The 24,210-nt window shown below is 39.4% G+C and overlaps 2 protein-coding genes across 5 annotated transcripts in view; one reads left to right on the top strand and one right to left on the bottom strand.

Moving 5' to 3' along the window:
- The window catches only part of LOC132789964 (lachesin), a 176,141-nt gene that overhangs the window by 99,296 nt on the left and 52,635 nt on the right, over nucleotides 1-24,210 (top strand). The gene's annotated exons all lie outside the window — the stretch shown is intronic.
- On the bottom strand, nucleotides 18,094-23,744 carry LOC132792762 (ionotropic receptor 75a). The gene is made up of 8 exons (XM_060802229.1): nucleotides 23,167-23,744; nucleotides 22,734-23,047; nucleotides 20,033-20,189; nucleotides 19,005-19,964; nucleotides 18,673-18,916; nucleotides 18,438-18,600; nucleotides 18,280-18,382; nucleotides 18,094-18,222 (listed from the first exon to the last, which is right to left on the bottom strand). The coding sequence occupies exons 1-8, from the start codon at nucleotides 23,647-23,649 to the stop codon at nucleotides 18,094-18,096; spliced, it is 2,553 nt and encodes an 850-aa protein (XP_060658212.1). The 5' UTR covers nucleotides 23,650-23,744.

The raw sequence follows: 24,210 nt of genomic DNA, 5'->3' as shown, positions 1-24,210 counted from the left end.
ACTCAACCGAGTCATCATCACAGTCAAAGCAGAGGCAGAGTCGAGAGTCGTGTGTCTCTGGCACGTAAACTGACACATGTCATGAAATATTCAAATGCCAAAACAATTTTCAGCTGAGAGGAGCTATTTTTGGCCAAGGCTTTTTTCTTCAAGCCAAGGAAAATTGCTTTAAAAGGCACGGCAAGGCATTTCCATTGGCCTAATTAGTTTACTTGCCAGCCGCCTGCAAGTGGCACTTATGTGACATCTGCAGCAATAATGCTCGAAAAACGAGAAGAACGAAGAAATGCATTTTTTGCATATTTAAAGCTTTACAAGTTTTATTCAACGAACACAAAGGCAAACGGAGTTCTGGTCCTTTTTTCCTCTTTGCAAACAAAAAATTAATTTTCTTTGTACTCCAACTCTGTGTGTTTGGCATAAAGCAGAAGATTAGTTTTAGGTTTGGCCGCAGGTAAAATGAAAAGTGCTGCAGCACGAAAAACTTCATCAAAGGTAGCAATTGGAGTGGAGTAGCATTTGAAATTACTTCGGGCTATAGCAGCAAAAAAAAAAAATGCCACAAAAAAACAGAGGAGCGGAAAGCCAAACACAAATGATAATTCCATTCGCATTGCTTTTGCTCTACTTGTAAAGCAGCTGGTCATTGGGATTGCAATCTCACCAGGACAGGATAAACGATTTACAGTCACCTGAGCACATAAACCAAGCCATCGCCATTGCCATCGCTATCGAATTGTCTTTACAATTCCAAATGCTGCTGCTCCCACTAAATTGCAGTCCATTTAGTGTCCATTTTGTGAGAAATTCCCTAACATTTGTATGCTCCACTTGAGCGCCGTGTAAGCCCATTAAAAATCGAGCATCGACCATCGAGAAACGAGCATTGAGCTCTCGACTCGACTCTCGTCCAGTTGACCACTTGAAGCAGTGGCAAGACAATGAAGTTGCAGCTCAAGTTTAAAACTGCATTGCGCATACGCTCTGTATGACCAGTGCAGAAACCATTTGGCAGCTTCAGCCTCAGCCTCAGAGTTTGCCTCTCACCGTTGAGCATGAATTATAAATGGAAGTAAATATATTCTGCGGTTGGGATTACTTCTCGTGCACATACAATTGTCGGCTGCAACTTCAGCAAGTTATGGAACATTTTCGATTGCGCTTTTAGTCACGTTTCCGACAACTGCGAGAAACGAGCATAACTTCAATTATTTTCTATACATAACATACTATATATGGTATGTGGCTGGTGTTGTTTCCGCTTTCGCTCGCTGTTGGAATTTCTTTATTTAAGTTTGTAAAACAATTACTACAACTTTTTAATGCCTCTCAACCAGTTGAAATAGCCAAGTTTATGGCTTATTTGCTATGGTCGAAAAATCCTCCTCCGCTGGCTGGATGTTGGCTGGTGTTATCCTTTGGCCGCTTGCTCATCATGTTTTCCAGTGCCATGAGCTAACAGCGCGCCACTAAAAACACAACGCAAAAATATGCAGCGGAAAAAACACTTAAATTTACATAATTTCCGGTCCACGTAACTGATGTGGCCAGCTCTCTTTCTTCCTCTCTCTCCCTTTCTCTCTTTATTTCTACTGCCACTGCGAAGTGGAAAAGGCCGCCAGCGAAGTGCTTGCATGCTGCCTGGTTGCCTAGTTTCCTAGTTGCCGTGTTTGGCTAGTTGCTTTTAGCTTTTAAAGTGCGGCAGCAGGTGCCACAGCTTTTCTCTCTTTTTTTTATATTTTATACAGAATTTCAGTCAGCCCTTTGGCATGCATATTAACAGGTGACTAAAGACCAGAGGCTATTTTGAGTGGCAGCTGTTGCTGTTGTGCGATACACAAGTATTTGCTTGGTTTTTCTATGCCATTGACGTTGCGTATACGCACCGTTTGGCTGACGCAACTCGGCGACTTGCGCAAATATTTACAAATGTGTCAAGTGCAACACACTGCAAGTGAACTTTGTCGGCGAAAAGCATCGCGAACAAACTCTTCTACACGACATTTGCATGCAAATGCTGTTTGCAGCAACAGCCACATCTGCAAGTGGCACGACAACGAGAACGACGACGACGACAACCGGAGACGTGCTCCCTTGGCTCTGGCAAATGAACTTGTTTGGTAGCTAATGAGATAAGCATGCAAATGCTAACGTTTGGTAGCAGTGAAAGAGAGACAGAGAAAAAAAGAAACGACAGCAACAACTGCCACGAAGAGTCAATTAACTTGCAATCCGGAAATTGTCAAGTTACTTATTAAACGGCCAAGTTCCTAAACAGATTCGCTGAGTGCACTTCCAAGTACTTGCTGAAGCAGAAATAAGCGCAACAATAATGCAAGTTTTGCCTTTTAAAGAGATCGTTTACACAGAAAAAAAACGAGCTAAAATTAAAACTGAGCCAAGAATATAAATTTTTAAATCAAGATTGAAATTCAACAAAAAATCTGGTCATACTCACCTAACGCCTAATTTTAGAGAATGGGATTTACAACATTCGCCCTTCTAAAGATTTCAACTTCTTGGTTTAAGAAACAAGCACAAAATTCTTCAATTTGCGATCTTAAAAAAAGACTATACCAGGTTGAATGGTATTATAACGGGTCCTTGTAGCTTTACTGACAATCTGGTATATTATAGTACACTTTGGTGTATTTTGAACGTAGTACTCCGTCTATATTAATATACCACTCGACTGTAGTTTTCTTGCTTGTTAATTTCAAAACGATGGTTGAGGAACGAAATTTTGTTTTAAATATTGTATTTTTCAATTTGGAATTTCAATTTCAAAGTTTTTTTTCTCTTTGTGTGTGCATTATATTGAAAGTTGTAATTATCTTAAAAATCAATTATCTATATCGTCACAAAAGTATGTATATTAGGGCGGGTCAATTTGTTCCTGTCCAAAAAATCGTGAAAATCGTCCCCATAATCGGAATCTACGAAGAATTCTAAGAAAATTTCACCATGAAACCATGTGTCTAAAATGAATTCCTAGTCCGCGCCGTGAAGCTTAAAGATTGCACTATGAGGTACATAAGGTATTTCGAGGTATTTAAGACATTTTAATGTATTTAAAAAAAAATACGCATTTTCCAATTATGTTGGAGTCAATTCTGATTCATTTTTTTACAACAAATTTTATAATTTTTTTTTTAAATTTATTTAACTCATAATTTTTTTTTTTAATTCAACAAAAAAAACCAACTAGCCATGTACTAAGCCTCATATAAGAAAGTAGGAGCAATGCGTCTGTAACTTTTTAACGAAGTAAGATATCGGTCTGAAAATTGAAATATATATTCAAAGGCATTTTAAGCAACTAAATAAAAGTGGGCGTGGCATGATAAAAGGCGGAATTTTATTTAATTTTTTATTATAAAGTTTATTTGCTTTCCAACAAGTAGGTAATTTTTGCATTTTGTTGACTTGGAATATAATGTCATCTTATTAGAATCTCAAGTCTTTCTTTGACTCGATTTGAGGAACTTTGGAACGACTTTCTAAAGTCAATGACATAACAGCATCTCGATTCTGTGGCACAACTCGTCGTGAGACATGTGTTAACAACTGCACACATCGTTCGGTGCCCTGAATGTGCGATGGAATTGCTGGATCTGGCAGTGGTATTTCATCAGAATTTATGTATTCCAGCAAGTGATCGTGTGGGATGTTTGCAGTAAATGGAGGTTCAAATAAGATGTCGTCATTATCCAAGTCAACTAAATGCATATAATCGGTGCAATCGAAATTAATGCGATTCTTTTTATAAGATCTAAGTTTAGTTGGGTCATATAATTTCTCGCGATAATACAAAATTTTATTAATTGCACTTTCGCGAACTGTTTTTCTTTCATCGAAAAGCATTGTTAACAAAATATTTTCTGTATGGGCGAAGAATGCATTGTTTTGGATTGCTTTGTTTACAATTTCTCTTAGATTTTGTGGTAAAAATTGCGTTGATTGAATAAAATTAAATAAAAGTTTACTGCCATATACCACTGAATTAAAATATTTGACATTAAAATAGATCGGTATATAAACTTTCATAATGACAAGTTTTACCGCAAAATTAATTATCATTTAAATAAACTGTTATAAGAGAAACGCAAAAAAAACTTCGCGAAAGCTTTAATATTATTATATTTCTAAAGCTTATCTTTAGAAAGCTTTTTAATGTAATAATATATTTCTTTGCAAGCAAATAAAATAAAATTCCGCCTTTTATCATGCCACGCCCACTTTTATTTAGTTGCTTAAAATGCCTTTGAATATATATTTCAATTTTCAGACCGATATCTTACTTCGTTAAAAAGTTACAGACGCATTGCTCCTACTTTCTTATATGAGGCTTAGTACATGGCTAGTTGGTTTTTTTTGTTGAATTAAAAAAAAAAATTATGAGTTAAATAAATTTAAAAAAAAAATTATAAAATTTGTTGTAAAAAAATGAATCAGAATTGACTCCAACATAATTGGAAAATGCGTATTTTTTTTTAAATACATTAAAATGTCTTAAATACCTCGAAATACCTTATGTACCTCATAGTGCAATCTTTAAGCTTCACGGCGCGGACTAGGAATTCATTTTAGACACATGGTTTCATGGTGAAATTTTCTTAGAATTCTTCGTAGATTCCGATTATGGGGGACGATTTTTGCGAAAAAAAAATTGACCCGCCCTAATGTATATTATTGCTTCGTAGTCTCGCCATTCACAACACATTTCCTCAGCAGCTTCTCGCATAGCAATATGACTACAATGCTATAATAATAATGCATTTGTTTTATGCCCTTGGGTGCTAGAACTAAACAACAATTCGCATGAAAAGTTTTCATGACTTTTGACTCAATTTGGCGTTTAGTTCTCGTAGGCAAAACTTTTAATACTATGTATATTTGTTTTATCTGGCATAGTTTTAGTGCTCTGACACAAACTTTATTTAGTTTGTTGTTCGACTGAGTGCAAGAAATATGTGCATAAATAGCTAAACAACTGCAAGATAAATTCTGGCATTTATTCATTAATTTTATATCCCACACATGAAGTCATTTATTGCTCCCCCCTCCAAGAAAAATGTAAAAACTCATTGCATGTTGGCGGCACATAAAAAGTGCTTTGGCCATTAATAGCTAAGTGAAAGCGTAATTACGCACATTTGCTGACAGCTCTGAGATTAAATTAGAAACCAAAAAAAAGGCGAGTAAGGAAAGTGCCCTCAGTATGTCAACTAATTTTATGACGTGCTGTTGATTTAATTGCTTGCCACATGCAACAAACACAAAACCCTTGCCACACATACGTATCTGGGGCGTTTCCTTAAAGTTCTACGAAATTTCGATTCAATGCAATGTTTTACATAATGAAAGCAGCAAAAAAAAAACGAGAAGAAATAGTGAAGGAAGGAAATTGTATAACAAAGTGGCCTGACAACATTGCGTATGGGTAATCTTACACTCGTTTCGTTTCGCACATAAACATGTAAACACATTCCGTTATTTCTTTCTATGTGTGCGTCTCGGCAGCTTCGTTTTATGACAAGCAAATGCATGCAAATCTCGAATTTTACAAACGATAAACGCCTTGAGGCAAGCTGCTGCCGCTGCCTCTGTTGCTGCTCCTGTTGTTGCCGCTGCTCAGCTCAGCTTTCTTCGCATACAATTTATGCCATTTGCCACTTGAGCGTCTGTGCGTAAGAATGTGTGTGCGTGTGTGTGTGGGACAGGGACAAATCCTGCTAATGCTCAAATGCGTATGTGCACGCATTCTATGCTCATTTTTCTTTTGCCACACCAAATCCGCTTTTTATGCACAAATCAAACAGAAAACATTAGGCAAATGGCAAATGGCGAAACGACAGCAGCAACAAAGAATACAATATGCTAAATTGTAACCTTTTTTGTATACATTCTGCTTATTTTTTATACAGAATTCTGCATTAAATAGATGCTTGCAGAGTTTACTCTCAACAAACTTCTGTCAATTGAGTTTCCCCCTAAAAGTATGCAATATAAAATTATGAATTTTTTTGCTTGATATTTTCTTTTTCAAGCCAATTCCTTTAGTTAGCAAAATACTTATTTAATCAAAAGAAATACTATCTAAACTAAATTGAAACATTACAAAAAAATCGACTTCCCAATTCATATTGTTATGTACTTTTACGTGAATTTGTTTCATATTGAAGTTTCATTTACATCGCATTTCTTCGGAATAGAATTTGTGATGAACTCACATATAAATTTAATTTTATTCTGGTTGTAGAATCATCCTCTTAGAGATGGTTTAAAGTGTCACAGAATTTAAATCTTATAATCAAAAATAAATTATTGCTGGTATTTCAAATATTCAAATTAAAACTTTGCAATGACAATTCTCTGCATCTACAATACGCAAAAAGTTGCAAATTGTTTATGCTGCTTTATTTTAAACACTTTGCAGCTAATTCGCTTAAGCAAATAGCATTTATTTCGTTTTGCCAGTTGCTTAAAATCTAGAGTAATTGATATAATCCACCACAATTAGCGACTTAAAAAATTGTTATTGCTGGTGTGGTAAACTCATTTGGAACCTAATATCCCACTAATGCTTAAATGCGAATCCTTTTTACACTCAATCCCCCGCCAATCTGCCACAACTCAAAAGAGTGAGTCCAAGATACATTACGTTATTCAACACAAAGCGACACAAGCTGCCGCATTCTCAAAACATCTGTTGTCCTTCCGGCAGCTATGTGTCTTACTGTTTAGTTTACTTGTTGTTGTGGTTGCTCTTGTTGGTGTTCTTCTTGTTGCTGTTGTGCGCTAGTGAAAAAGGATAAGAAACATGGGCCCCCAGGGGTAACCAAGCAACAGCTGCATTTGAAATGAAAAGCATTTGTTTCTGACACAACTCGTCCTCGCCTTGCCTTGTACTGTACACACACACACACACACACACACACACATAGTTCTCTGCTGTAGTTTTGTGAATGTACAACAGACAGCAGAGAGAACAGTCCATTGAGATAGCTCGCTCCAATGCGCTCCACTCATTATGTTGATTATCCCAAGCGGCAGGCCCATGCTCTCAAGGATTTCTTAAAAACTAACAATGCTAAGAATAAAATATGAATTGAAATAAATGCGCTTACCGCTGCTGCCGTCGCTTTATCTCAGAAATTTCATTAGAAACGTTATAAATTCTGTTGCTAGCGCGCAGTAAAAAATAGTAGCTGCAAAAAATATCGCACCATTAACCCTTCTTTTGCGGTGGCTTAACCCATGTTGTATGGAATTTTTTTTATTTTATTTTTATTTATTTTCTTTTTTTTGGTGACCTTACTGTCCGACCAAATTTATGGCTTTCTCTTTGGGCCATCTAATGCAATTTCATGTGGCTGGCACAAACCATTTCAGAATATTGTCAAAGCAGGCAGTCGAGACTAGCCTTCGACTCGGTCAATTGATGAGCCAAAAAAGCCAACGAGCATGAAATGAAGCCAACTTCCCAAACGAGTTGCTGTAAACGGAGCGAGTCCGAGTCTCAGTCTCTCTGCCTCTTGCTTATGTGGTTAATGTGATAAATCAATTTTATGCGAAAATCACAGAGCATAAATTTATTTAACTAGCACATAACTCATGTGGACCTTTGTACATTTGTTTTGCTCGCCTGTCTGCATGACACAAATACACAAATAGTTAACTACTCGAATTTGTATTGCAACTCGGCATTCGCTTAAAGCCAATTCTCATTGTTGTGGCCGAGCATGCTTAACTGATATCTATCTGTCTGTCCGACTGTCTGTCTGCCAGTTTGTCTCTTGGCTTGAACGCTTGCTCTGGGTCATTTGACACTCTCGTTTAGCCCCTTTATGACAGCAAAGGGCACACACAGACGCACAGACGCACACATTCGCAGGGGAAATCAAAGGACACGGCGTCAATCAACTGCCAGGTTGAAATCAAACTCTAGCTGCGGGTTTTGTGTCACCGCAGAACAGGAGAAAAGCTGGTCAAGTTGTTGTCCAAGTGGAAATCGGCCACAAAGCGTCAAAAAGAACGTAGAACACACTTTTCGATCCCATGGCCAGCACCTGCGTACACGCATGTCCTTGCTGTGTGTCCTGGGCACAGCAATTGTCTGCAATCTGAGCGCCATCATCAGGTGAAAACAATTCCAATTGCTCCCTCACTTAAAAACTGTCAAATTGGGAAAGATATGTGAAGCTGTTTAATGAAATTTACAGATTTCTATTGAAGTAAAGTATTGTGAATTTAAAAGCATTCTATAAATATTAAACAACTAAATTGCTTTTGACAATTTTTGGCAAATTTATAGAAACTCTTACCACAATTTCCACATTTTAATACAGCTTATGGTTTGTTTGCAGATTTATTTGGTAATCTTTTTTATTTAGGTGAACACTTCTATTTCAATTATAACAACAAATTTGTATTTGTTATTTAAATCCAAATCTAATATTTACCGACTAGAAGCATTTTCTTTTGAAATTCATATTTTGTATTTAACATACGACTCTTTTTTGGTGTTTGGCTTACGTGGCGTGCGTTTAATGCTCATTAAAATTCATTTAGATTTTTCACCTTTTATCTTTGTATGCACAATGAATAAAATTAAAATAATCCGCGGCCAAGTGACTGTAAAGGCGGCGAGCAAGTTGATAATTTTGCTGTTCCGTTCTTTTGTATTTCCATGTGACTCTGAGTCTGAGTCTGAGTTCTAGTTCATTTGAATAACTGAATTGTTAAGTGAGCGCCGTGTGACTGATGGACTTGGGCAGTAGAAGGATGATCGCGGAGGGCGGGATGGCGGCATTTATCTGCTTGAGTTGGAATGTGCGCAGACTTTTAATTAAATTTAATTACAAATGCCAACAGTCAGAGTTGGAGGACTCGCCTCCAGTTGACTTTGATAAAACCATTTGCCAGTAATTTGCATATTTGATGCGCACCTCAATTGATATGTCACACAAAAACAGAAAGAAAGAAAATAAGAATAAGGGATTCACTCGCATCATGTTATTAAAAGTGGCTAAGCTAGCAGTTGGCCCCTAACAACTACCTGGCAAATGGGCAAATGTTCATGTAACTGAAACCAAAAAGCAGCTTCTGCATTTCTAAAATATTGCTGCATGCTTTGCGGCGCACCCACAGACAGGCAGAGAGACAGACAGAAGGTCCTTTATAGCATGTGTCGCACTCAAGTCACGTTTGCCAACTGGCAAAAACTTCAACAAATGTTAAGCTCAAGATTTATTGAGCTACTTAAGTTGCCGTTGATGATGCTCCTTTTCTTTTCTCTTTTCGTTTTTTTCGTTTTTCCCGCTCATTTCATTTCCACGCATTACGCATACGTCTCTGGCAATATTTTACACGAATTAAAGTGCAAAGATAGAGAGATGAACTGTGTGTGTTTTCAATGCACTTGCAAACTTTAAAAGTCTTTTGTTTCTATTTGAAAAGTTATTAAAGTAGATCATTAGAAGCAGTCTTCGGCTCCGTCTTTCTCTCGCTCTCTTATGAGCTGTTTGCTCATAAATAATACATAAGAAAATATATATTTTTTTATTTTTATGTTGCAACTTTCAACTTTGTTGCTGCGCCAGGCACACATCACACACACACGGCAAAAAAGCGAAACGTACACGCCATAAATAATGCGTTCGAGAGACCAAAAATGATGCGTGCTGAAAATGTTTAAAATGAGTTCAAGGTGGAGAGTCAACACTGCGAACACTGTGAGCTGGGAGTATCTTAACAGAGCTCAATATTATGGCCAACGTGTGCCGCTCGTCCGGGCTCAAAGCGATGGCCATATAAATGTATAACGCGTTTCATATGCAAATAAAAGAAACCCCCATTGCTTATCATTTTGATGACCTGGCTGCCTGCCTTTCGTCTGTCTTCCCACACATGGCGTATGCGCAATATTGAACATATGCTTCCAATCTTTCAACCACAAGCCCGCAAAAATTTTCGGGCTTCCACTTTTCCTTTCTTTTGGTTTTTACTTATTCTCTTGCAATTTTTACAATTCAATTGAATTGTTGCAAAGTGTCCAACAAAATATGTTGCATGTTGTTCCGGGCCTCAAGCAAAATTTGAATTGTCAAAAATATAACGAGGTTTTTCCCCAACCCCAAACTATCCCCGCGCGACACTTTCCTCTTGGCTGGTCGTTGGCTCGTTTCGCTGACATAAACTGCATTGAAATGTCATAAAAATTGAAACACGTTTCTCTTCGTCGTCGTCGTCGTCGTTCACCTCTTTCGTTCACTCTTTCCTCTCCTCTCTCTCTGTGGCTTTTACCATCTGCCTGCCTGGTCTCTGTTCGTCCTGCTGACTTTGAATGTCAGTTGGCTTGTGTCGCTGCAGTGTCGCATCATGTTGTTGCAGTTGTTGTTGTCGGTTTTTGGGCTGCTGCTTTGCATACAAATAACGGTAATCTTTAGCTGGCCCCGAAAACTGTTTGGCTCTCGTCTGGTCGAGTCGAGTCGAGTCTGATTCCCTTTGCCTTCTGCCTCCTTTCTCGTTGACTTATTTCGCTGATGTTGCGCTTTTGCACTTTGGACACGAAGAAACCTGCTCATGGCCATGTGTGTGTAGGCGTCACTGGCGAAGCTATTATGAAAATTTATTGTTTTTCGTCCGAATCACTTTTTGTGGAATATTTTGAGCAAGTGCCAAATGTGAAAATGCGCTTTAAACTTGAGTATTTCACAATTAATAAATTGGCCATGACATATGCACAATAATTTGCAATTAATTAATGCGAATTAGCGTACAAAACGCGAAGCTTGGACTCCCACACAACAGAGCTGGGGTCACATCAAATGCAGACGTCCTCCTCCGCACAACAAGAGGCGAGCAGTTGATTATGTAAACTCACACACACACACACACTTGGACATGCGCCATCGATTTACATTTAATTGCGGCTTCAACTCGCAAATTCTGTATTTGAAATTATTGTTCGGCATATAATGGAACTGTCATACGACACACACACACACACATGCGTATAGTCTGGCATAGAACGGATGCGAGCACTCGTAGTGAATGAATGTATTTATTAGTTAAGCCCACAGGCAGCTGCTTCATTCATTCCGAGTTTGTCTTTTGTTAACAAATGACAATGCAAATACGAGAGCGAATGTTTTGTATATGTATGTAAGTGTGTGTGTGTGTTTGGACTCTTGTATTATACACTCATTACCATGGGGGCGTATACGTGTTAAATGCGTCTGACAAATATTTTAGCTTCAACAATATTTGCACAGCAACTGGCCGATGTTTTCTACCTCCCTCTTGCTCCTCTCTCTCCCTCTATCTCTGTGGCAAGTTTTCTACGTGACAGTGCGAAACGTAATCGTGGCATTATTACAAACAGATTCCGCATTTCAGATTTCGAGTTGAGTTTTTAGCTGCTTTTGTTTTTCATTTGCTATTCCCATTGGTCAGTCAGTTAGTCATTGGAGAACGTTCTCTCGCTCTTTCTCTTCTCTTCACTTTGCTTTGCTTAGCGCGTGCTGCGGCTTTTCTTTTGTTTTTCTTGTCATATTTACGTTTATTTGCCAAGTTGATATTTCAATTCCCTTGAGTCGCATTACATTCGCAAAAGTTTTTAGACACATTTATTGAGCTCCAAAGAGACTGCGACTTGCCTACGACTAAGAGCGGCTTTTCTTCCACTTCCACTTCCACTTCCACTGCCATTTCCATTTACTGTTTGCTGCTTTGTTTTGTTGTCTTTTAAATATTTGAAAAGGCATAATAATAATCTTAATGCATGGCCAGCGAGAGGACCTTTTGAATGTTATAACAATTTAAAGCTGTCACATTTTTTTGTTTTTGTAGCAAATCAAAAGACCATTGAAAATGGATTTTAGCGACTGATAATTGCACTCGGCTTGTACTATTAAAAGCGAGTGCAGCATTTGATTGAATGAATTTACAAGTGGATTACAATAATTCGCCATTCAAACAGGGCACAGTTTATAGAGAAAAAGACTGAGAGGGAGAGACAGAGACTGGTCGCTGACTAAATTAGTGCGCTTTGTGTCATTAAGTTTCGCTTCACTTGGGAACCATTTGCCGGCTGCTCCGGCTGCAATCAAGGGTATGCACTTAACAGCTTTCATCCCGTTTCCACTCCAACTCCGAGCGATGAGAGAGCGATGCGGGAGGGGAGAGCCAAAGCGCTTTTCAATTTTCGAACATTTTACGCAGCACAGTTTTTGCTTTTAACCCCTTTTGCCTTTGTGGGCTTATCAAAAGTACTCGTCTCAGTCGTCTGCGTCGTCTGGCGTCGTCGCCATTTCGTTATTTTATGCGAAAAGGCCAAAAACAGTTTGGCAAAAACTTTTAAGCCCTAAACGGACTTGTGGTTGCCCAAAGTGCAAACATGGAAAGCAACGCAAACCAACGAAAAAAAAAAAAAAACTGAAATGAAAATATAAATATATATTTTTTAACGCGAAAAGCGAGCAAGCAGATTCCTCAACTGTGCGCATAACTTTTTCAATTTGTTTAATACGCATATTACAACTCATTTTCCACACACACACACACTCGAAAGCGAAAAACATTTTCTATTCATTGCTGCGCAAAGAGGCGTCAAGTCAAAAATGTCCGCCTGCTGGCGATTGATTGATGGCGCCCCCGAACGACCGAGAACCAGCCACAGGTGTGTGTGCTAGTATTAACTTGACTTGCGTGTGTGCATGATGAATTACTTGTTCGCCCACTTTACTTCTCTTTCTCTTCCGCCCACATAGCTCTATTATTCTATTACAATTTCTGTCTTGTCACGACGCTGTCAATAAGCAAATGGTCGCGATAAATCTCATGTGCGAATATCTTACAACCATTTTCTCATTACAACCTGCATACAACAGCGATTTACCATCGTTGTTTCGCAGTTTCGCTTTAAATAAAACTCTCGTTTGATATTAGTGACAGATTGTGTCCAATGTTGGCCTCACGTTGTTGACATATTGCGGCTGGTTTTCCGCTCCGACAATTTAATTGAAATGTTTCTTTTCCGCCAACAAAGGCGAACATGTTTCACCCGTATTTAACCCAGTTTGCAGGTCAACGTAACGTATACGTAATATTATTATTTTTTAAAGGCATTAAGGCTGGTGCGACACTTTAAGCACAAGTAATGCCTTTTGCAAAAAGTTTACCACTTTCTTAATATCTTGACAATTGTATGCGACAACAACGAATATCCAAAGCCGGCTGACAACCTACTCAATGCAAACTGCAAAGTCGGCAAACTGTGAGCGACAGCAAATAAAATATGCAACTGCAACGAAAGAGAGACTTGAACCATTGTTTTGGAATACACTTGCAATAGTTATTGTCACAACTTGGTTGACACATAGCAAATACTCCATGGGGAAAGTGTATGAAACAGCAGCGTGGCTTATGCTGTGAATGAAGCGCAAAAACTTTCGCGATTATAAATCAAAAAACTTTCAATTTTCTTTAGTTTTTCCTACTGCGACTGCTTGGGAAAACTTGCAACGCCTTCCGGCTAGACGAGCGAAGCACCATTTGAAATGATAGAAACTTTTTCTTGGCTTGGCAGCTCTCTAGATAAAAGTGAAACTTGAAACTGAATAACGACAATTGATCGAATTTGAATACGAACGCAACAACCATGCGAATAATGATGTTCTATAGAGAGAGAAAGAGTGTAGCAACAATTTAAAGAGAACTCGCAATACACTAAAAACTTTTGTCATACAATTTAAATGTACCGGAAAAATGTTTTATCATATGGAAAACAAAAATTGTGTGAGGTTCAGAGAGGGGAGAGAGAGGAGGTGATATCTCTCGTATCTAATGTATTTATGCATTAGACAGCAGTTTCGTGTTGCCCAACAAAAGTTGATAAAAAATTTTAATAGTTGGCACTTTGCCAGGTAAATGCGAATGCGAATGCGAATAATAATAATCATAAATTACTGTTGCAAAACTATTTTGCGAACAACAACACGAAACACGTGTAAATAAATACATTTAGCAAAAGTGCAAATGGCTGGGATATTAAAGTTTAAATGACACAAAAAAAAAATGCAACTTTTTTATACACAACATGCACACTCACAAACACACACGTGGAGCTGACTAAACTGTGCTTAAACTATTACCAACGCTCAATTATACATAATTGAGCCTCCAATATGAATTATTTATGACAGAAGCAAGCTTCTGTCTGTGTGTGTGTGTGTGTATGTGTGTGTGTGTGTATGTGAGTCATCGTGTGTGTAATCTGGGTGTGTCACGCCCTGGCCAAAATGGCAGACCTAAATATTAATAATGTCAAAGCACATACACAGGAAGAGAGAAATAGAGTCAGAGAGAGAGAGACAGGGAGAGAGAGAGAGATAGAGTGCAAGAGCGAGCAGAACACATAATTGTTTTGGTAGCCTCATTAAGGGTCACAACTTGTGTCCAAGTTAGCCAAGAAGCAGTTCAAATGCTCCTCGTTCGCTCACACAGCATGAGATTATTATGATTATTAACTTTAATGGAAATTGCACATACACTTACACATACACACCCACACACACACAACATGAACGAAAGGCAAACAAAATTGTGTCATTTCTATGGCAATTCCTTTGCCTTTAACTTCTATCAAATTGGAATTATTTTCGATTGCCTTTTGCCATACGTTGCAAATTTGACTTCATTACTGAAAATTCGACTCACAAATTCATCAGCTTAGTATTTTAATGAGTTATCTTTATGAAATGCAGCAAATCATTTAACTGCTTTGCAGTTGCAAATTAGATGTACAGAATTATTATCATATCATTGTCATGATTGGCCTGGCAATTATGAAATACTCACCTAACATTTATTAATAGCTAATCAAACACACAATTTATTTTCACCACCATAAACCTTAGAAATGTGTACAATAAAATATAAGTACTATTATTTGCGGTCATAAGCTTGCTTTTCGACTGCAGCGCTTTAATCTGTATATTATTTTTCAATAAATGCAGCAATAATTCAAATTCATAATTGTAGAGCGTTTATTTATTAGAATTTTTTATAATAATTAACTGGCCATAAGCACATGAAAACCTGATCTAATATATTATAATTTATTAGACATATTATAAATTAACTTGTTTACTTCAAAGAATTCATACGAAATTAATTTATTAAATTTTAGCTACGTAATTGATTGCCTTCTTTGGATCATACCCCATAAAGTATCTTCTTGTTAAGTGTCAACAACTGTATTCTTTATGATTCCTGAAAATTTATTGCTTTTATTAATGAATGTAGTACTGTATCAGTATACCAAATAAAGCTTTCGGTATATTTTAGTATTTTACGGTATATTTTTAGTACATTTGTAGAATATGGTTTTATTAACAAAGGATAACGGGTATATTTATATTTACTCTCGACTACAGCTTTATTATAAATTGAATTTATAAATAATTATGTTTTTAGTATCATCATTTTATTCATTTAATCATTAAGTCACATATTTGTTGTTGCATTTATTTAAGAAAAATTCATTTTAGAAAATATTAACTCGGTGAGTAAGGTTTATCATCAGCCACTCAATTAACGCAAAGTTATCTCAAATTAGTTGGCTTAAATTCAAGCAACATTCTCTCTGCTTTCTCCTACTGCTTTTCTAGTCTTTCTCCGCTCAGACAGCTTGGCGTTCCCTTGGCTTAAGCTTTTGGCTGCATTTCTTTTCTCATGTGCAGCTGTCACTTTTAAAAAGTTGCCATCACCTCACGCTGCACAATTTGCGCGCATAATTCGTAGCTCTCTCTCTCTGTATAAAATTTAATTAAGACGCTCTAAAGTTTTTCACACTTTGACACAAGCCCCAAGCATATGCTCTTGCTCCGCTCTTGCTTCGCTTTGCGCGCTGTCGTTGTCGTTGCCGTTGCCCAATCTTTATGGTCTGCTCACTTAGGTCTCACTCGGTTTGCTCCAGGGGCGTTAAGGCAACTACTTTACATTGGCTTTGGCAAAACTTTCCATTTGGCCAGACCGCGCGCATACCATAATATTGCAAACTGTGAACTGGCAACAGCAACGGCAACTGGCAAAATTATGCGCCCTGCTGAGCGCTTTGTTAATTATGCTGCAGCTCTCCCGGTTTTGCCCGCTGCTGCTGCTGCATCTTGCTGCTACTACTTCCTGCCATTGTTGTTAGCTGGCTTTCTTGGCGAAACCGCAAAAGTTTTGTTGCACAATTTGCGCTTAAACAAAGCCAAAACAATTTAATTGTCGCTGCTGAAAGAAACTCGCGACTCGCCCAGCTTCAGCTCCCATTCTTTGCTTGCTTCCCTCTATAAATTCTGTTATCAGCAGCCACATCGAACCTATCGTTGACGTTGACACTTGCAGCAAGCAACCCCAAAAGCAAGCGCATTACCAAAATGCAATCTCTAAACAACAAAAAAAAAAAAAAAAAGAGGACACACGAAAAACCTGCAAATTCACTCAGCACGCCATGTTTTCTCGACTTTCCAGAGTTGTTGTTGTGGGTTGTGTCCGTTGTTTACGAGCGCAGGACATCGATACGATGTATGCCTCGGCTCTCTAATGAGCAAGGACATTAAATAAAGAACAGCCAGCTGTAACTTTTGATGCAGCTTTCTTGTTACTCCGCTAACCGAAAACGGAAAACCGAAAATTGTAATTGATTTCTAGGCTTGTTGCGGCTTTGCCTTTGCTTTTTACACTAATGTTTTTAGCAAGTACATTTTTTGTGTGGTTTTTTTATTTATTTGTAGCGAATAGAGTCAGTCCTCTTCGTTGGGCACAACATTCCAGTGTTGTAACATCGACTGCACGCAGACGGCGAAATAAAAGTCTTTTCAAATTTAAAAATGCCTAAGAGCGTCACTTTGGCATCGCGCCAAGGCCCACAGCCACAGCCAAGACGTTAGCCTAGCCTGGTCTGAGTTGGTCTGGTTTGGGGCCACAACTTTGTGTGTTGTACGCTGACAAGGAGCAGCCTGCTGCTAAAAGCCACTAAAAAGGCAGAAAAATGCCTTCAAAGTGAAGGAGGAGCATGAGCGGGCGACGCAGGAAGATGTTACAACTACTGAAAACTTGTTATCTTAATGGATATTTTGTACTTCGTTTGTGGTTTAAATTGACTCACTCGGCCACGACAAGAGAGAAACTCTGCTGCTGCTGCTGTGTTTGCCGCCAGCGCAAATATAGTGAACGCAAAAACGAAAAAAACATTTTTATTTTCAACTCAACATAAGTAAATTCAATATTTCTCTTCTTTGAGCTCATGCTCATGCTACGCGTCGTATACGCAATCTATTCAAATGAAGCTTAAGCTACTTGAGTCACAATTCAAATGAAATAAAATCAATTAAATAATCGTAATTGGATTACGCGTGTCTTACGACAACTCCAAAATTTAATTATGTAACCGAACGTGTAAGTACAAAGTGCATTTGTGTTAAGAGAGGTATGTGGGAAAGTTAATTTAATTAAAGTTTCAACTCTTGTCAAATACTCGAAATATTTTGCGCGGAGATGAAAATCAATTCCGCTTTGTGCCCAGTGCACAGACACAAACAGAATCACAGACACAGACGGAAAGCTAATGAAATGGAAAACGCAGAAAGTGAAAATCCACTATGAAAAATCAGCCAAAATGAAAGTGTAAAATGGGTTTGGCAGTTGTTCTTTTTTTTTAAATCATACAAATAGAGTGCGAGTGGATGCGGGTGCATGCATGTTAATTCATTGAATCACACGACCTGTTGAGCAGTACTATAAATAATTAATGACCTCGTTGATAAGATGCAACCGAAAATATTTATTAATTTAATTCGGTGAAAAAGCTGTGCTTTGCTTGTTATTTTTTTTTATTAAAATATATTAAATTGTGTCTCGCAATATTTGATTATTAAATTTGAATAAATATTTCCTTCTTAATTATTTGCATCTATTCTCTAGAGCTATTGAAGTTTATTATCGCACTTCCGTTGCTTACATTGGAATTTCGAGAACTAAATTATATTCAGTTTTCTACTACTATATCTTCACTATTTAATAATATATTCCTGTGATCTAATTCAGTTTGATGACAATGCGATACTTCCACTTGGAGTAAAGGATCTCAAAGCCCAGTACCAAGAGCGCAATGCCGTAGCTCAACAAAAGTATCATGAGAGCAGTGCTAACCGTGTCCATATCAACCTTAAATTAAAACAATTTTTAATGTAGTTTAATTGAAATTGATACCTGCGAACTCACATGTAAATCAGAAGTTTCAATCTTCTTAACACAAGGCGGTTTTCTTGAGTGCCAAATGTTGAATTGATACGAAAAAATGCCCGTCTCTGTTACACGCCTTAAACTGTAAAAAGTGAATTATTAAAATAGTTCTTCATTAATAAAAAGTGTCGGCTTACCCATATGAGATAACCTTACGCATCGGAGAGTTCTTCTGGGTGATGCAAACGGTTTTCTGTGGAGCAAACATGCTGACCTCAGTGAGATCGCATATCTCGCGCTCACTGAAAGTTTCGGCAATTATTTTGTACGCCGCTGCGACATCCACATGAAAAGCAAATCCTTTAAGAACAAAAGGATTAACACCTTATCCCTCTACACAAAGCCAAAAGCCAAAAGAAAGCGTGCGCTCACGTTCATGTTTGACGCGCAATAAACCAGTATCGGGATCCATCCAATTGGTCGCCACATTGTCCTTGGCATGGGCGCCCACCTCATGGCTGTGCACAATATCCCGATAGGCTTTGGCCGCATCTCCGGTGGCAGGTGGTGGCTCTGGTTCCTCCTCGGCAGCGGTGGGTGCCTCGTTCTCTTTGCTTGTCGGCACACTGGTGATTTTCTTGGCATAAAGTTCCATGGAAACCGGATCTTTGGTGTGCTGCAACAGCAAAGTGAAAAAGAAGAAGTTGGTGGAAGTCGCACAGCGCAGCTCAGCTCAGTGTTAAGTGAGAAACTTTAAAGCTTACCAAAAAGTAGTCACGATTGTACACAATATCCTCGACGCCCACCTGCAGTGAACTGTGCACGAGGTCGCTGAGTGTCTTGATTGTTTTCGGCTTCTCCATGAGCAGCGTGCCCACAATGCTGGCCGAGTAGAATTGATAGATGCTGAACGAGAACAACAGACTGGTGATGACAATGGTGCGACCCGAAATGAAGCTGGTGGAGAAGCCCAAACCCTGCTGACAAATGATGCCCACAAAGAACAGCACCGACTCCAAAAAGAGACCAACTCGTTCCGGCGATGTTCGCTGCGCCTGACGCCTGCTAATGTAGTTGCTCAATCTCGCATAGCATCGCTGCCAAAATGTGCCCTGCACCGGCAGCAACTGCAACGAGGCAACTGACATGGCATCGAGGTCGGGTGAAGGTTCTTCCTGAGTCTGTTGCTGTTGTTGCTGCTGATGTTGATGATGGCGATGACGTTGCGGTGCGCCTCCTTTGGGCTTGATCAACGCTGCCCCTTGATGCGGCACCAGTTTCCACTCGATGGTCGTCAGCAACCATAGGATAATCACAGTCAGCACACCACACACCAATATCAAGACCCAGACATCGTTTGTGAACGGCTGCAGGAATACAATGCGATCCTTTTGCGTGTTCCGCGGATGCCGGAAGATGAAACACGGCCGGCTCGACCAACTGCGACCGGCAGCATCGATCCACTTGTGCCGTTCTAGCCAATAGAATATTGGTGCTCCACCAATATCTGTTTCGTTGCGGATGAGTGCGCCAATCATGCCGTCGTAGCGGCCATTCTTCACATAGCCCCACGTGGAGGTCCTTGACAGCACAAACGTCCAGTTGAACATGTCGCGCACAACCATCAGCAGATTGAAATTGAAACGGTTCATCGTATCGATGTGGCTGGAGACCGTGTGCGTTAGATAATGCATCAGGGTGCCCGTCATGTTCTTGTTAGTCACCTGCCAACAGAGCAGACCCGAAGCAGCAGCAGCAATAGCAATATAGTTAGTTCAGTCTTCATACGTACCACGACCATGCAACGCACTTGGGCATGCTGCATATTGAGACGCCGCAGCAGCGTCGACGTGGTGCGAAACCATTGATGTATCTCCAGTCCCTGCATCAAGCTATATTTGCCAATTTCCGTGATGTTCACATGGCCTCCATAGATGAGTCCGGGACTCCTAAGCGCGCAAAAACAAATATATTACAATAGGTTCCAAGTTGAGTGGCGTCCTAAAATGAACTACTGTGTTTCACTCTAGTAATCTATCTTGTAAAAAAGTCTTCAGCTTTATACTTTAAGGAATACTCCGCTCAAAGTCATCTTCAATTAAATGTATTTCAAATAGTAAAACATTTATCAATGTTTATTGCTGGCAATCATTAAGTAATCTATTCAAAAATATGTATATGAGGCACGTCATAAAATAGAATGCCAGCTTTTGATTTTGCAGTATAATAATTTGGGATATTAAATGAATCATACCGCACTGTTTTGCATTCATTAGAAATGGGAAGCGGATATTTCACTAATGTTTGAATGCTCACTGGCTTAACGGGGCATCGTGTGATTCATATATTCGATTATTTTTATATATTTAGGGACCACAGTAATCGATGTGTTGTCAAGCCCCAGAACCTAATTGCTAATTTTAAATACACGTGCCCTCAATTTGGCATTCTGCAGGTTGTATGGGTAGCTTGCTTTAGTGACTAATACTGAACTAGCAATCGAGTGGTCTCGACTGTGAGATACCCGTTACTCACTTTAAGACCAACAGTTTGAAAGGAACTTCTTCACTTTAATTATAAATAACTATAGAAGCGTTTGAATTTTATTAATGCTAGTACGAACTAAGAGTTGTGGTTTTACGTCAATTTAACCGCCAATGTGTATTCATTGTTCAATGTTTTAAATTAGTAATTATTTTTAATTTTTATGAAGTGACATTAAATTACCCGCACATAAATATAAATTTGTTTATGTATGCCATTTTAAGCACATATTCTGCGAAATCAACTAAATATTGAGAAAATTAATTTTTGCGATAAGTCGCGAGACTTCTAAGAATACGGGATTTAAACTATACGGAACTATAAAAGGCGTTCGTTGATGTAGAAGAGCGCATAGTAAGTTTGAATATGAAAGTGCTGGTAATATTTGCATTGACGCTTGCCTTCGCCGCGGCTTCGGTTCTACGAGATCAAACTCAGATTCAGCCACATAATGCTGGCAATATCGGCATCGTCAAAGGTCATGACGCTCGGCCTGGACAATTTCCCTATCAAGTCGAACTAATAATGACAACAAACATTTCGCTCAAACTATGCAGTGGTTCCTTGATTAGTCATAATTGGATTTTGACTGCTGCACACTGCACTTGGAAGTATGTAGAGTAGTGTTTGAAGTAATGACTGTTAACTGATTATAACTATTTTATCTAGTGTCAATACTGTCAAAGTTAACTTGGGCAGCATTCGGCTACACGATCCCTTAGTTGAGCGCTTCGCGACCAAGAACGACATTATCATCCACGAACACTGGGACGGGGATCTCAAACTAAATGACATCTCACTCATCCGCATTCCCTATGTGGAGTACAACAAACTCATTCAACCCGTTAAATTGCCCTCGATCCAAACGCATTATCCAGACTACGCTGGTTATGAGTCGATTACTTCCGGTTGGGGAGATACTTTGAATGCTTCCAACCCGAGTCCTGAAATTCTGCAGTACGGCAAAGCTAAGATCATGACGAACACAGATTGCTCGTCTGCATTTAAGGTCTATACGGCCATTAGAAGTTCCCACATCTGCGTTTCCGATGCTTGGGCAATTCCTTGCGCCGGCGACTCTGGTGGCCCGTTAGTGGAAACCACCAAGTGGGAGCAGGTCGGATTATCATCTTTTGGCAGTGGTTGCAATAGAGGATATCCATCTGTCTTCACACGAGTGACTAGTTACCTCGGTTGGATTAAGAGGAACACTGGACTTCGTTTATAAGCGAATATTCGATCTAAATTATTTTGGTTTCGTGTAAATAACAGTTTTCAAGGAAAGGAATGACATGTATGATATTTTGGCATAGCCTTGCGATTATGATTAGTATTCTCATAAATTTCTTTGTAAAATAAATTAAAATAAAGGTATTGATTAACCCTTTCACTGCTGTCTACAAGAAACATTCACTTTGCCTTTGTGGGCTCATTCTTTAGGGGATTCTTCTTATTATAAATGCAGTAGGGCATGTAAAGGTTAAACAATTTGTCGAATACATCAAACTAAAGTAGTTTAAAATAGTCTGGGGAGTCTGCTAAAATTTTATATGTAACTAATAACGTAATGATTATTTATGATTCTTTTTAAAATTGTATTGTAGTAGTTTGAAGAATTTGTCGCAGGTGAAGATGGTAAGATTTTCAGCTGCTACACTCTTCGTTCGAAATATAGATTTTCGTGTTAAGTTAATGTGAGACCTGTTTCAATGAAATATAAATATAGATTTCCGTGTAAAGTTAATGTCAGTATCAGAGTACAGTCTCAATGACATATAATTAAATATGTTTTGCCATTGAATGCAAATGCATTGAGTGTACTATTGAAATGCAGCTAGCACTCAGTGTCGATTGCAACAAGTAAACGGGAAAGGACATTTGACAGTTGTGTCTAGGGCGAAAGGAAGACTCCTCATTCACTCCTTACACCGCTTACACTGCTTACATACCAGACATCGTAGAGAACATAGCTGTCGTTGTCAGCGTCGTCGTCGTCGTCTTGGGTGCTTCGCTTGGCCAACGTTAGCTCCGTGTTCATGTAGAAGTTCAGGGTCTCCATTAAGCTCTCAATGGGCTCGAGTTCATCCGTATTCGCCTCGTTATCCTTATCCGTCAGTTGCAGCTGCTCTGGCTCTGCTGTGCGAGGCTGCGACTGCGTCGGGAACTGAGGCTGCGAGTCGACAACGCCCGCACTTACGTGCAGCGAATAATCCTCAATCAATAGCCAGTGATATTTATCGTTGTAGAGCATCTTGGCTGAAGCCTTTCAAATAGTTGCAGCTGAGCACTCAATATGCATAAGGACACGGCCATGCTACGCTACATCGCTACTTCACTACTCCGTCTCTCATCTCCATCTTCGTCTTACACTCTGCCACTTACCATTTCCAGGAAACGACGACTTAGCATGCCGCATGCCAAATCCACGACCACAATTTGCCGCAGGGCTTCCACCGTCAGCACGCTGCCCAGCCACTCGTCGTTCTGCTGCAACGGACTGAGTCCTGTGACGCTGCTGCCACCGCCAGAGATGCCGCCTCCTCCGCCTCTGCTGCCACCGCGTGGCACTCCACCTTTGCCTCCCTTGCCACCCGCCTTGCTGCTGCGTTGGCGCAACACATCCAAGAGCACAATCCGCACAAAGGGGCCACCGTCAGCTCCACCTGGCTGCTGGTAGAGACTCTCAATCAGCTGGAAATTCTTGGCATCGAATGCCGCGCGCAGTTGTTGCAAGTTGGCGCGATTGGCGCGCACATTGCCCGTGTCATTGTTGGCGGGATTGCGGCAGGTGCAGTAAGTTAACCTTGGTATTTGTTTGTGCCTCAGTGCGAACTCTAACATCATTCGTTGCTGCCGCATCGCCATGCTACGTGCCTCTGCCAGCAGCTTCGACTCCGTCTCCGTTTCCCTCCTGCCTTTGACTTCGACTGCAACTCCAGCCAGCAGGCTAAATAAGAGCAACGCTGTTGGGCGCATTCTAACGATTGCTTTGCTCAACTGTAGTTGGGCTCCTTTATAAGGACGACTTTGGACTGCTCATTGCGTGTCACTGTCAAAATGCTGTGTGGGTATGCGTTTAATTCGAAAACCCAATAGCCATAACCATAAATCGCTCATTGGAATTTCACTTTTCTTGTCAAGCGACACACTCATTATTCAATTTCATTCAATTAGCCTTCATAATTCATAAGTCCCGCCCATCCGCCTGCCCTCTATCTCTTTTCTCACATGCATATAAATGTGATTGTGAATGGGAATGCAAATGAGTATGAGTATGTAAATGCCTTCCCTCACTCTCTCCTGCTGTGCGGATTATTCGTTTAGTGTGTGTTTGGTCTGTATGTTTGTCCTTTGGGTATTCATTTGCTTTGCTTTTGGTCTGCGTCGTCCCATGTCACAAATTTTGACAGTTTGTCACTTTAATTG

Source organism: Drosophila nasuta, chromosome 3, assembly GCF_023558535.2.
Source record: "Drosophila nasuta strain 15112-1781.00 chromosome 3, ASM2355853v1, whole genome shotgun sequence".
NCBI lineage: Eukaryota > Metazoa > Arthropoda > Insecta > Diptera > Drosophilidae > Drosophila > Drosophila nasuta.
Note: the sequence above shows the minus strand (reverse complement) of the source record. Positions and strands in the feature narration are given on the sequence as shown.

Coding starts and splice junctions, on each gene's coding strand:
- LOC132792762 (XM_060802229.1), bottom strand. CDS start 23,649: ATGGCGATGCGGCAGCAACGAATGATGTTAGAGTTCGCACTGAGGCAC. Junction 20,190..22,733: donor TATGTTCTCTACGATGTCTG/GTATGTAAGCAG, acceptor TTGCGCGCTTAG/GAGTCCCGGACTCATCTATG. Junction 18,223..18,279: donor TTGAAACTTCTGATTTACAT/GTGAGTTCGCAG, acceptor TTTTAATTTAAG/GTTGATATGGACACGGTTAG.